Here is a 15,219-nt window from a genome sequence, read left to right as displayed (position 1 = left end):
TTAACTAGGCCTATAATAATAGTACATATTTGTCATTCCTACTTTTTTTTTTTACTTTTACTCGTTTTTTTTTTACTACACGGACACTGGGTATTCGTGTAGTACTATTTGCACAGAAAGTATAGCGAAGGGATGGCACAACACCGTTATGAGGTTGGCTTTACACCCACTTCCCTTAGCCTTAAATAAGTCATAGATAAGGGGAATCCCTCAACATATTGCTTGGACTTAGGGTGCATTGAAGTCATTCTCCGTAATCCGTTCGGCATAGTTATCTGCACTAATTTTGTTTTAAATTCCCTTTTACACTATAATATTTGCTTTTTAAGTATGAAGTTTTTATCTTGGAATATGCAAGGGGGGAATAACCCGAAAAACTTAAAATCATTTTCAATACTTGTCTTCAAAATATAGACCTGATCTAGTTTTTCTTTCCGAAACAAAAATGAAATTCGAAAAAAATGGAAATTGTTCTAAAGAGAATTTTTTATGATGATTGGATTATCATACCAACAAGTGGTAGATTATGAGGTATTGCAGTTGCATGAAAAAATAATCGGAATGTGAAATTGATAGCTTTTAAGTATAATGTTTATCACATAAGAGTTCAAATAGGGAATTTCATTTGCTTGGTTTCCTATATTTAGGGTGTTATTGATGCCCGGGGAAATATACGCAGTGGAAATTCTTTAAACAATTAGGTGGTAATTCAGAAGTGCCATGAGTTTTAATGGGGGACATAAATTTTATTTTAGATAGTAGTGAAAAGGAAGAAGGGAACGATGAAATAAATAGTGCCACTGGTTTCATTCATGACACAATACAAGAAATTGGGTTATTAGATTTGAATCATATTGGGGATCCCTTTACTTGGTCAAATAATAAAGAAGGTGTGGAAAATATTAGGGAAAGAATAGACAAGGTGCCAGTCAATCAATCCCGGTATACTAGTTACTCTAATGCTGCTGTTTTACATTTAACTAGGGTACCATATGATCACACACCCATATTGTTTGACTCTAATCCATTTTTCCCAAAATATGAATGACCATACAAACTTTTTTGAGACTGGATGGAACATAAGGATTTTGATTGTTTTCTTAGTAATGCTTGGTCCGTGTGTAAAATTAGGAATAATAATAATTTTTTGATATACTTTCATGAGTTAGCATCTGGATTTAAACTTTAAAACAAAAATCATTTCAACAATATTTTAAGAATAAAGAGTTGGTCCTCAAAAAGATTGATGCTGAAAATAATAAACCATGAAATCTAGTTTATAGGAAAAAGATTAAAAAAAATTGAAAATGAATTAGAAACTTGGGATAAAATTGAACACATATATTAGCAAGAGAATAGCATGACATATTCTTAAAAGATCATGTTAGGAATACTAAGTACTTTCACATTAAGGCTTCATGGAGGAGGAGTTTTAATAACATTAGCAAACTTTGAGACGGTACTGGCTTGTGGATAGAAGGAAAAGAACAACTAGACAATCTTTTAAAAAATCATTTTGAGTCTATTAATGATACACCTCTAATGCTGTTATAGATCAATGCTTTGATAATTGCTTGGGTTATGTTATTTCTGATTGTGAAAACCTTGAATTAACAGAAATTCCATAAAATGATGAAATCTGGAATGCTTTGAAGTCTATGAATTATTGGGGGCACCGGGTACGGACGGTTATCCCCATGATTCTTTCAGAAACATTGACATATAATAGGGGACGAAATTATTAAACTTATCCAAAATTTCTTTGATTCTGGTTGTCTGCCATAAGGTATTAATAAGACACATATTTATCTAATTCTCGAGATTAATAAGACATATATTAATATTCTTGTGGTTCCTGAGGATTTTTAGACCCATAAGTTTGAGATAATAAACTGAAGATTAATAAGACATATATACTTACTACTTCTTTAGCAAGACTAATCACTAATTTTCTTTTTCTATTGTTCTCTTCTGCAGAAAGTATTCAGTAAGAGAGAAAACTGATAACAAAGATTGGGATATAGCGGGGCATTGTGATTCTCCTTCATTTGGAAAACTTTATTCCATTAATGAGAAAACTAAAAATTGATACTCAATGAGTATCATGTTCTTCTTCATTTCGCCGAATAAAATACTTAGTTTAGTTTTGGGTATACAAATTTGACTAACCACCAACTAATATTAAGAAACTCTAAAAACCCAAATCTGAATATACAAAAGAGAACCTGTGAGATGGTCTTTGAGTTGTTTACAATCCAATCAAATAAAAATCTTAGATAAAATTAATCCAGACGAAGATAGTAGTTACCTAGAATTTTTGAGAGAGTATGTCGAAGAAAGAAACATAGAAATTGTTAGAGCACTGCTCGGTTGAACCCATTAGCGTTGGTATGTCAAGTTAGTTGTCAAATTTAGTTGCCAAAATGCATTCTTGATTTAGCATACTAAAGATAGTTTCGGACTAGATTAGGTCTAAGAAGTTGAATCGAAGCTATCCTTAAAGGATGAAGGTTGAAGATTGAAGACTACAAGAAGACATCAACAAGTACTTCATCAAAGGTATGTGATTGATTTCTTTGGATTCTTGTTCAATTCTACCTTTCTAATCTATCAAGATATATGCTCACTATATGAAACAATTCCGATGACGGTAAATGTACATGTATATATATATATATATATATATATATATACTTGAGGTTGTTTGATTAATGACTTTGGTGATAATAACCTTTATCCCTAAAGATTGAATGAGCTTGTGAATCCAATGAGCCAAGAATCACTCAATTCCGAGTTATAACGATAAAGTTATGAGTGATTTAAGTTCATTAGTAGGAAACATTCCATGGGCTTTGGAGTGGTCCGCGAACTTGGGCCCAATACGTGACTAAAAGGGATTTTTGGTCAAGTTGGTGATGTTTCCTTATCTAGGCAAGTTAGCTATTGGTCCAAACACTTTTCATTACCATATTAAAGTGTTTGTGATTCCTGCCTAAGTTAAAATGTGATTTATTCACATAAATATAATTTTTGCTAAATAAGTTATTTATTTAATTATTTTTGCAAGAGTTGTAACTTAGGAAAGACTCTCATATTTAGGAGAGTTTTGTAAAAGGAAAATAGCTTTGCTTAGCTTCCAAGCTATTGTTCATTATAAATAAGGAGTTCGCGAGTTTACACGTTTTTCATCCCTTTGGAAAATTGGCGTAAGCTCTGCAGGTTGTTTTCCACGTCTTTCGTTCTTCGTGAACGAGAGTGAGATAAAAGTCTTTGTATTAGGGATCACAAAGCCAAGTTGGATTTAATCTTCATGATTGATCATACAACTTGTAATCTAGGTTTTTTACCTCTTGTCTATTCTAAGGTTTTCTCTTCTGATATAAAACCATTCAAGAGTTGTTGATCATAAACCCTAGGTTTTGATAGATTTCAGTTTCCGATCGTATACCAACACTTGTTAGTCGAAATCGGAGACTAGAAAGAAAAACTTCTTTTGAGACATCTCGTAAAAATCCTTGAGAAGTTTTAAACAAGATATTTCTAGATTTATTCTAGTTGTTATTGTGGTAGATTTATTAGGGTTTTCTTAACTTGGAAATTGATCTTTGGAATCACCCAAGTTTACTTACGGAAATCAGGTTCACGGACTCCTTGTGTGTACGCATACTGATTGTAAGTTAAAACCCTAATCTACAAGTTTTTTTTGATATTACTTTTACCTAGTAATTGTTTTTATCAAAATAAACACAAGATTTCCAAAACCTTGATTTACATCTAAAGGGAAATCAAACCGGTGTTTTGTGCAAGCAAAATATCGAATCGTATTAATCATGTTGTGGTATCTTCTAAAGAGAGCCTAGGGTTCTGCTAGAAGATTTGTGTGAAGAATTTCTAAAGGGAATCGATATTCTGATAAGAGTTCTACAAGTGTTGAAGAAGGTATTACATCTAGTCCGAATAGGTGGTAGGAATTTGGTGTAACAGCTTATTATCTGTGCGTGTTTATTCTGGACTAGGTCCCGGGGGTTTTCTGCATTTGTGGTTTCCCCGTTAACAAAATTCTGGTGTCTTTGTTATTTCTTTTCCGCATTATATTTTATTTATATAATAGAAATATCACAGGTTGTACGTTAAGATCAATCAGTTCTTGCATCCGGCCTTAGGGTTGTTGAGTGAATTGATTGACACTTGAACATTGGTTTTTGGTACCGTTCAAGTTAAACCTCTTATATTCAATCGGGCTCGCAAATCCCTATTTGCTGATTGCGGATTGAATCAAGAGATAGAGATATAAAACTCTTTGATATACTTTTGATCGATTGAGTATAACTGTCTAGTTGATTATCTTGAAAGTATATTGGAGTTTGTCTATTCAGGTTGCCAAACGAAATATTGGGTGGTGTTGTTAGACCCCCGCCTTTTCAATTGGTATCAGAGTAGGCAAACACGCTAAGACCTCATAAGTCTGTGTTTGTAGCAATCTGATTCTATAGACAAAGGTGTTATCTCTATAAACGTACCACCAGCCTTTGATGACACTAATTACTTATGGTGGAAAATTGCTATGCGATCTTTTCTTTAAGCACGTGATTTTCAATCGTGGGTATATATAGTTAATGGCTATGATGCTCCCGTTGTGGAAGTTGGAGATGTAATCGTTCCCAAGAACATTGGTGAATACAGTCCTGCCGAGATACTTGCTGCAAAGCAAAACTCCGACGGTTTGAATGCTATCACCATGCCATTACCCCAGATCTTCAGCACCACGTGACTACGTGCAATAAGTCTAAAGATGCTTGGGATATCTTAGAAACCGTATTCGAAGGGAATGTCGCAGAGAAAGAAGCAAGGCTTCAAAATCTAGCTTCTGACTGGGAAAACCTTCGCTTGTCTGATGATGAAACCTTTGATGAGTTTAACCAAAGACTTTCTCAAATAGTTAACTCCTCTTTTTCATTAGGAAAAACTATTCCGGAGAAAGATATTGAGTGCAAAATTCTCAGGTCATACTATCAAGATACGAGTCTAAGAAACATGCCATTGAAGAAGGAAACGATCTTTCTACACTCTCCAGAAGTACTCTTGCTGGAAAGTTAAAGATCTTTGATAATGAACACGCAAGAAAAGAGGTGATTTCTCTTAAAGTTGCAAACAATTCTGAATCCTCTAAGGATAAATCTGGTTCACCAGATACTAAGGATGTTACTCCACGACAATTTAGAAAATTCTTGAGAGACAGGAAAAAGAGTTTTTCTAAAAGTGTAACATCTCCTAAGGATGATGCACAATGCTATAACTGTCGTGGTTTCGGGAACTTGTCTGCAGTATGTCCTAGCTGGAGTCGTAGACAATTAGCATATGCAGCAGACTTTCCTACTCTCGATGATGGACCTGAATATTATAATCCTCAAGAGCTCATAGGCGAGGTTGCATTAGCTTCTGGAAAAATTCTTTCTGATACTGATTCTGACGAAGAAGTGTTCCATGATGATCCAGTAGCTAATAATCTTCTTAAAGAAAGTCATCGGAAACTTTCGGAGGCTGAAAGCACCATTTTCAGTGAGAAAGCTAAATATGACAGACTTCGTAGTCGGAATAAAGACTTGCAAGAACAACTTGATTCTATTGGTGCAAGAGATTATCTCAACGAAATACGAAAGCTTAAAGAAGAAATTGCCGAACGTCGAGATCGGGAAGTTACTCTTCAATCAAAGCTAGATAACTTGGAGAATATTGAGATGAACTTGTTATTTGATTCGGAACGAGAAGATCTCAAAGTTCAATGTGAATCATCCAAGAATGATCTAGTTATTTCACTTGAGAAGGTCAAAAGTTTGGAAGAAGAAAACTTGAGCTTAAAAGAGAGTTTGTCTAGAAATAGCAGCTCAGATAAATTAACCTCGATATTGGGAGCATGTAGAATTCATCGTGATACACGAGGATTGGGCTATGAAGGAATAGACGCTTCTAGTATTTGCAAAGAGGTAAAATTTGTCAAAGCTAAATATTCTTCTCAACCAAAACCTTCCACGGTTGGCAAAAGTAAAGTATCTCTACCAACTACGGATGGCGAAAAGAAGAAATCCTGCCAAGCTCCAAAGCAAGCACATACATATTCAGGTAATACTAAACATAACTTTTTCCATTATACTAAACATTGTTTTTATTGTGGAAAACCAGGTCACCTGCAAAGGAATTGCAGATTTCTTAAACGAGATAAAACCAGATATGATTTTGTTAGGATGACAAGATCTGATGTTCCAAACTGGAGAAAAATTGAGTCTCATAATATCAGTTCTTTTAGTATTTCCGAAAGTTTCACAATTATATTGGGGAGAAAAAGAAATACGTTGCTCCAAAAGCTACTCAGAAATGGGTACCAAAGAAGACCAATAAAGCAACGAGTTCTATTAAGAAGGATCTCCCAGACAAGAGTTTGACAAGGGATAACATCTTAAAAATGTATGGAATATTTATTGAAAGTTTCAAGGAAGTTTTTAAATTCCTAGAGTCCATGCATGATTTTGTTTCGAATACCTGTAGTGAGCAAGATTTTGCTCACCTCAGCACAACCTGATTGTGTTGAAAGTGCATCCTCGCCAAGAAGCCCTAATAAATGCGGTGAGGATTGCAAAAGAATTGGGGCGAACATATTAAGTTGGAAAATTTCTGAATATGTGGAACAATTTATTGTTTCGAGTTGAGTTTAACTCGCTTATATATTCTTCGAGACATGTGTTGGTAAGCTTTCGCTTCAATCAAGTTTATCTTCACCTAGTGACGAAAGTCATGAAAAGTTTCAATTACTTTGGGAATTGCTCTGACGTGAAACGGTCTGTGAGTAACGGCTATATAACGTCCTCTGAAAATGTCTCAATTATTGGAATAAGGGTTTAGATTACATAACCATGTATTCCTTGAACCGAAGTTTTCAAACTTTGTTGATCAAGAGAAACCAGAGGAATTGGCTTTGCCAAGTCCGCGAACCCAATCCGCAAACTGTCGGAAGTTCTCTTACCGAGAATTTCTGCTGGGTTTTCCAAAAACTTGTTTGCGCGTTTAGTCCACGAACCTAGTCCGAGAACTGGCGGAAGTCTCCTTGCCGAGATTTTATGATGCGTTTGGAAAACTCTGCCGGTTATCTTAAGTCCGCGAACTTGTTTGTGAGCTTAAGTAGTTATGATCTAAAGATGTGCTCTGAACATGAAACTTAAATTACTAAGGAATGCTTTATGCAAACCGTGGCTATAAAGTTCATGAGCCGATTCATCGAATCGAATCGTCTTTGTTTCAATTGTGTCTTGTGTAGTTACATAAGATTTCATAGCAATTGAACAACTCTCTAACTAGTTCATTTGAGTCAATTGAACTAGTTATGGTGAAGAAGAATATGGTTTATATGGAAGTGATCATATGGCTAGATACCACATGTATGAGTCTTAATTACCTAACTTGATTTGTGATTGAAATTCCTAAATTTAACAGGTTAGAAGCAATTATCAAAGCCATGGATGTTGGTTTTTATTGTCAAAGAAATTTTTTCATACTCTTATGGTAACCATTCTTGGTGTAAATCCTTGTGGAAAAGTTTATTCTTCCTTCTAAGCATATCAAGTCTTATTTATACAAGTTTGTATCTTAGAAAAGATGATCACAATACTTGATCTTCATGATCACATATTGTGTATTGTTACCATGAGATAGTTCTAAACTTTTTTAGTAACATGATCTCATGAGAGACTTTCAATGATTGGTTCTTAAATCATATCTCCTTGTGGGTTTTCTAAAATCCAATTTATAAATCCTTATCTCTGGAGTAAGGTCGCTCTTGTTGTTCTTTCGGGAATGACATCAAATGGGGGAGAGTTCTTTTGAACTTGTGCTTAATAGTAATATCCTACGGGGTGTGCGGCTGTGGAATTTTATAGGGGTTATCTTGTATCTTAAAACTCCTTGATGAATGCATTTAGCTTCGGCTTTATGATTGCATCTAAATTAAGTTGGTATGTATTTTTGCTTTTAGTCTATGAAACGTCTCTTCTCGAAAATTTCATTAGGATCCCGTTTTTGTACCTTTGCCAATTCTATTGACAAAAAGGGGGAGAATTAATGTGTAGTTCTACTACATATACATATGGTTTTCGAATCATTGTGTAAGGGAGGGTGGTTTCCATGTGAGATGGAGTATTGACTAAGGGGGAGTGATACATATCACCGTAGTATTATTGTCAAAGTTGTGATACAATGAACTTTGATGTTGTGTAATAATACTATGATGGATCTTCAACAAGTACAGGATGAACACATGAAGAGTTGAAGAATCAAGGAAATCAAGATTGTCGTTTTTACTTTTAACAAATACAAGCCATATGTAAAATGGTTTTGTCACTAAAATTGACAAAGGGGGAGATTGTTAGAGCACTGCTCGGTTGAACCCACTAGCGTTGGTATGTCAAGTTAGTTGTCAATTTTAGTTGCCAAAATGCATTCTTGATTTAGCATACTAAAGATAGTTTAGGACTAGATTAGGTCTAAGAAGTTGAATCGAAGCTATCCTTAAAGGATGAAGGTTGAAGATTGAAGACTACAAGAAGACATCAACAAGTACTTCATCAAAGGTATGTGATTGATTTCATTTGGATTCTTGTTCAATTCCACCTTTCTAATCTATCAATATATATGCTCACTATATGGAACAATTCCGATGACGGTAAATGTACATTTATGTATATATACTTGAGGTTATTTGATTCATGACTTTGGTGATAATAACCTTTATCCCTAAAGGATCTCATGTTATAGTGAATGAGCTTGCGAATCCAATAAGCCAAGAATCACTCAATTCCGGGTCATAACGATAAAGTTATGAGTGATTAAATTCATTAGTAGGAAACATTTCATGGGCTTTGGAGTGGTCCGCGAACTTGGGCCCAATGCGTGACTAAAATGGATTTTTGGTCAAGTTGGTGATGTTTCCTTATCTAGGCAAGTTAGCTATTGGTCCAAACACTTTACCATATTAAAGTGTTTGTGATTCCTGCCTAAGTTAAAATGTGATTTATTCACATAAATGTGATTTTTGCTAAATAAGTTATTTATTTAATTATTTTGGCAAGAGTTGTAACTTAGGAAAGACTCCCATATTTAGGAGAGTCTGGTAAAAGGAAAATAGCTTTGCTTAGCTTCCAAGCTATTGTTCATTATAAATAAGGAGTTCGCGAGTTTACACATTTTTCATCCCTTTGGAAAATTGGCGTAAGCTCTGCAGATTGTTTTCCACGTCTTCCGTTCTTCGTGAACGAGGGTGAGATAAAAGTCTTTGTATTAGGGATCACAAAGCCAAGTTGGATTTAATCTTCGTGATTGATCATACAACTTGTAATCTAGGTTTTTCACCTCTTGTATATTCTAAGGTTTTCTCTTCTGATATAAAACCATTCAAGAGTTGTTGATCATAAACCCTAGGTTTTGATAGATTTCAGTTTCCGATCGTATACCAACACTTGTTAGTCGAAATTGGAGACTAGAAAGAAAAACTTCTTTTGAGGCATCTCGTAAAAATTCTTGAGAAGTTTTAAACAAGATATCTCTAGATTTATTCTAGTTATTCTTGTGGTAGATTTATTAGGGTTTTCTTAACTTGGAAATTGATCTTTGGAATCACCCAAGTTTACTTACGGAAATCAGGTTCACGGACTCCTTGTGTGTACGCATACTGATTGTCAGTTAAAACCCTAATCTACAAGTTTGTTTTGATATTACTTTTACCTAGTAATTGTTTTTATCAAAATAAACACAAGATTTCCAAAACCTTGATTTACATCTAAATGGAAATCAAACCGGTGTTTTGTGCAAGCAAAATATCGAATCGTATCAATCCTATTGTGGTATCTTCTAAAAAGAGCCTAGGTTCTGCTAGAAGATTTGTGTGAAGAATTTCTAAAGAGAATCGGTATTCTGCTAGGAGTTCTACAAGTGCTGAAGAAGGTATTACATCTAGTCTGAATAGGTAGTAGGAATTTGGTGTAACGGCTTATTATCAGTGTGTGTTTATTCTGGACTAGGTCCCGGGTTTTTTTTGCATTTGCGGTTTCCTCGTTAACAAAATTCTGGTGTCTGTGTTATTTCTTTTCCGCATTATATTTTATTTATATAATAGAAATATCACAGGTTGTACGTTAAGATCAATCAGTTCTTGCATCCGGCCTTATGGTTGTTAAGTGAATTGGTTGACACTTGAACATTGGTCTTTGATACCGTTCAAGTTAAACCTCTTATATTCAATCGGGCTCGCAAATCCCTATTTGCTGATTGCAGATTGAATCAAGAGATAAAGATATAAAACTCTTTGATATACTTTTGAGATTGAGTATAACTGTCTAGTTGATTATCTTGAAAGTATATTGGAGTTTGTCTATTCAGATTGCCAAACGAAATATTGGGTGGTGTTGTTAGACCCCCGCTTTTTCAGAAACCTTGGAAGATGACAACCTATCTCGAGATTTTTGTACTCGAACATTTCAACAGATTCCTGTAACGTAAGAAGCTGATTATCAGGTATCAATCTAAGGGATTGAATGCTGTAAATAATGGTTTTGATAATGGCTTGTATAACCGACAAACAATGGGTGAAGAATTGACCGAAGAAAATCCTTTTAATAGGATTGGTGTTAATTAGATTTTGTACCCGAAAGGTTAAAAAAAAAAGTGATCCCGTCTATCGGATTAGGGCCTAAAAATGAGCTTCATTTTTAACCACGATTCACGTTTTCCATTTTGAAAAGAACAAGAGTCGTCGATGTCTTTAAAAGACCCCTTTATAACCGTCAGATGGCTACAAAAGTATTTGCTTTTGTAAGATAGATACTTTATTTATTGGAGGTTAGTTTGATATTAAAAATTTTATTAAAAAATTGATGACGTCGGGTTTCCAGGAAAATTCGAAATCCGACTCTAAAATTAAAAAATTTGGACGTAGAAATTACAAATTATAAAAGTATGAAGTGGATATGAAAAGATCCATTTCGTGGGGTTTGAACCCATATAGTATGGGTTTTCCAATAAGTTTTACATTAAAAAATTGTATCACATGCAGATGAGTCACATGATGCGTGGTCAGCCGAGTCAGCCAAAAGCAAATACAGGAGTCCAGATGTTATCTAAAAGAGGGAGTGGAGAAGGCATGTTGTATACGATAGCCAAGTCAGTCCTCACCGACTGCCAAATAGAAAAATGTGAAAGATTGTGTTAAATTAGAGACAGAGAAAGAATAATTCCCCCGTCATTTTATAAAGAACCTTTATCTTTAATTTAAAAAAGAGAAGAAAAAAATCCCCAAACTTTTAAGAGGGGGAGCGAGGGAAGGGTCCCCATTGGGTCTTTTCTTTTCTTTTCTCACTTGAGATGCTTTCTCACGATCTCATCGAATTCATCTCATCAGTTGGCGGTTTGCATGTTGCATTCCCAAGGTCTTCCGAGCCAGAGAAAGAAGCAGCAAAACCCAGGATTGGAGGCCAGAGACACACAGTCGGTCAAAGTCAAACAAAGAAAGAGGGGATCACTGGTGATGACAGTAATTATAGCACTACCATCACCTGAAGATTCTCATGAAAACGAATTGGTTATCCATATTTTTAACGGCATAAATTAAATTTCATTATATTGAAAAAAACTAATTTAATAGTAAAAGAAATATCCTATCAGGGTAGTATCTTTTTTTGTTCCCTTACAGGGACTGATTTTTTTTTATAAGACTCTCCTAATATTTTCACAAAAGAAAAAAAATAATAGCTAAAAAGAAACAATAAAACCCCCTTCACATTTTCTTTCTTCTTTCTGTTATTGTATGTTTTCGGTTCTTTAGTGATGGAAGACAACATCAACCTGTAATCTTCTACCCAGATTCCATAGTATCTCTGCTCTTCTTCTCTCCATCCTCTACGGTTGTTGTTCGAAATTCATAGTGCTAATGATCACTGTTCCATTCATGCTAAAATCCATGAGAGCATTGTCCATTCCCCACTGCTACCCTGCCACAAAAAGTTTATGCTGCCTCTTGGTTCTATCTCTCTTTTTTGTTTATTTGGTTCTTGTTTTGGCCTTCTAGGGAGGGGGCAATACCACACACAAAATTTCCATTTCAACCAAACCAAACTAAATTGATTTTGGTTCAAGTATAAAAAAAAATCCTACTTTCATGACTTCCTTTCTAAGAAACCCCATTTCTCTCATGACTTCAAATCTACTACTTCATATGGGTTGCTGTTGTTCAATTTTCTTCTCTTAGCAGCATGAGTTGAATGTGATTCATTTGCACATGACCCAACTGTTAATTCATCACTTTTATAGCTCAAGCATGCAGCATCCAAAACCCCAATTGGACTACGAGGCGCGGATGGTAATGAAGAACTATTTCCAACTTTAACAATTCCACTAATACAAGAAGGTATTGATGCTGATGACGATACATCTTTGATCATTTGAAAACACTTGAGAACTCTTTCCTGCAAACCAAAACATGGGTGGACAACAAAAGCTTCACTAATTCGGATTCGTCTACTTGTTCTTGATCATTAAGTCGGTTCTAAATCGTCTAAAATGGGACCACGCTAAAGAAAAAAGATTTACCTTTTTTACATGTTGAATGAAACATGATATAGCTTTATCAATGTCAAATGCTGTTTGGGTTTCTCTTAATACAGACATTGCCACTGCTGCAGCAATTTCAGAAGGTCTGAATTCCAAGAAGTCAATCCCTGCGTTCGATGCCCACACCAAAAAATATCAGAACCATAACCAATGTTACTCACATTTGATGTTTACAAGCAAAAAGAAATAATTTTACAAACCTTTATTTGTGTTTGATATGAGATCAATCGATCGAGTGATCGATGATTTAGGTGGACGTTGATCATGGTTAATCTTCCATAAGAAATAATCAATTAAAGAGAATGGCGTAATTGGTTGCATTCTCCATTTTAAAGTGCTTAAAACGAGAAGTTCCATTCTTTGTATAGTTTTAGCTTCAAATACAAATTTTGATTCACAAACCTGATACATTATAAACCGAATACTAATCAGGATGCATATAGATACTAGGTTTCAACATTTCACATTCAGCATTGCAATAATTAACATAATCTTCACCTGTAAATCTAGACATAGAGGAACATCGGTTTCTTCCACTTTTGCTGCTAGAGATAGACAAGCTACAGCTAATAACTGCATCATCCAAGCTTTACCTCTCTACACATATACAAAGACAGACAACACATAAAATATCAATAAGCAATGTAACAATTAGAAAATTAGCATACATTCGGCAATGTGATACTGATTGCTATCTACTTACAGGAAGTTCATAAGCTGAAAGGAACCGATCCATGTAATTAACTGATAAATAAGCGCACAATGGTCCAAAATTATAATGGGCTTGAACCTGTGCAATCAAAACAATCAAAAATTAAGCATTTTACTACAAAAACAATGTAAATACTAAACTTCTATAGATTTATGAATCAAAGATAGAAGATTCAACAGAATACAAATCAAAATAGAAAATTACTTAGATCCAGTTCATATCTATTCTAACCAAAAAAAAAAGGGATAGAGAATCCCCAAGTCCCCATCTTTAGATAAAACACTTGAAACACACAAGGTGAATATCAATTCCATCAAACAAATACTATAAATAGCTAAATGAAATCACAGAACAAACTTAAGATTACCAGTGTCAAAATCAGAAAGAAAAGAACAAAGAACAAAGAACCCACCTTTCCAATCCAATCAATAGCTTCTCGTCTAATCTTTAAATCTAAATCGCCATTTCTTAATCTAATCAAATAATCATCTCTAGGTAAATGATCAGATTCTCCCTCAACCATCAAAACTATACACTCCTCACTCAGTAAAGGAAACCCCACTAGAGAAAAATCCTCATCCCCATTAAAAAAGTTATGGTTTTGATTAGTAATAACATCTTTTGAAACAATAAACCCGTCATTAAAATCATCATCCCCAATATCAGATTCATCAAGACATAAAAGACTATCTTCAGCACAAAGAAGACCTGTGCAATCAAAACTTGGTGCCATTTCTTATTTATTTTTTACTGTAAATCCCCCCAAGCTCTCTCTTTTCACTCTCACTTCTCTCTGTAGACCAATTTCATCAAATATAAGAAAACCCAAACCAGATTTTCTCAAAAAACTATCGATGAAACGGCAAATGAAATGCTTTGCATCCGCAGAGATAGATAGAGTGAGGAAAAGAGAGAGAGTGAGTGAGAAAGAGGGGTCTGTGAAAATGGGTTGAAGAGACAAAGGAAGAAAAGGGGACTTATGTAGGAATGAGAGACTAATTTTAGGGTAAAGGAGAGAAATGGAAGTGAAGGACATGGATTTTCAGAAAAACCCCAAATAAAAATGGGTCTCCAAAAAAATTTACTAACAAAGAAAGAAACCAAGTAACGGAGAGAATTTAGAGTTGTGGGTTGATGATTCTTTTTAGGAAGGGACTTGTTTGGTTTTTTCCTTTCCGTTTGATGAATGAATTATATATAATATTGAATACAGTACATGATTAGACATGATTAGAAATGGCTCATTTTTTTCTGATTGTACATTACCTTCTGCCCATTAATCTTTTCATTTCTTATGATCCAGTGGGTAGGAATTTAAGTTTGATATAATCCTTAAAGGTTACTAAACGAGTTGTCATGGTAAATATAGGATGGACCCTCCATGTAAAACGTGATTTAGTAGGGTTTTTGTATTATGTCATATACTATAGTTTAACTACAAATTAATGTGACTTATATTCCTAAAATACCCTTCATATTATATTAAAATTAATAAATCAAATTCATTTCATTTTTCTTCCAAATACATTGTATTTGGCTTATTTCTATACAAGGTGAACAATTTATTTTTTCAAGCCGCTGGCACAATTATATAAATTTATCAACTTTCGTTTTTATCATTAATTGAAGTAAGTCATTTAAAATTCATTGTACTTTTTTATTTATTAATTGTGAATGATCTGCCTTTTATTTTTATAACTGTGAATGAGCTGTATTCTGAACGTTGGACGATTTTATTTATTGGAGTTATCAGTTTTCCTTTACATTTTATCTTCGTCATTGATTTAAATATTCCGAAAAATAAGAATAAGTTGTTGAATCCGTAGTATATGAATTAAAGTGTCATTTTCTAAAATGAT

General features: G+C 34.3%; 1 protein-coding gene across 1 annotated transcript; it reads right to left on the bottom strand.

Moving 5' to 3' along the window:
* Window positions 1–11,637: 11,637 nt before the first annotated feature.
* On the bottom strand, window positions 11,638–14,510 carry LOC113357543 (cyclin-D4-2-like). The gene is made up of 6 exons (XM_026600983.1): window positions 13,773–14,510; window positions 13,352–13,438; window positions 13,147–13,245; window positions 12,849–13,050; window positions 12,628–12,755; window positions 11,638–12,503 (listed from the first exon to the last, which is right to left on the bottom strand). The coding sequence occupies exons 1-6, from the start codon at window positions 14,091–14,093 to the stop codon at window positions 12,228–12,230; spliced, it is 1,113 nt and encodes a 370-aa protein (XP_026456768.1). The 5' UTR covers window positions 14,094–14,510; the 3' UTR covers window positions 11,638–12,227.
* Window positions 14,511–15,219: the final 709 nt, after the last annotated feature.

Source organism: Papaver somniferum, chromosome 3 (assembly GCF_003573695.1).
Source record: "Papaver somniferum cultivar HN1 chromosome 3, ASM357369v1, whole genome shotgun sequence".
Taxonomy (NCBI): domain Eukaryota; kingdom Viridiplantae; phylum Streptophyta; class Magnoliopsida; order Ranunculales; family Papaveraceae; genus Papaver; species Papaver somniferum.
Note: the sequence above shows the minus strand (reverse complement) of the source record. Positions and strands in the feature narration are given on the sequence as shown.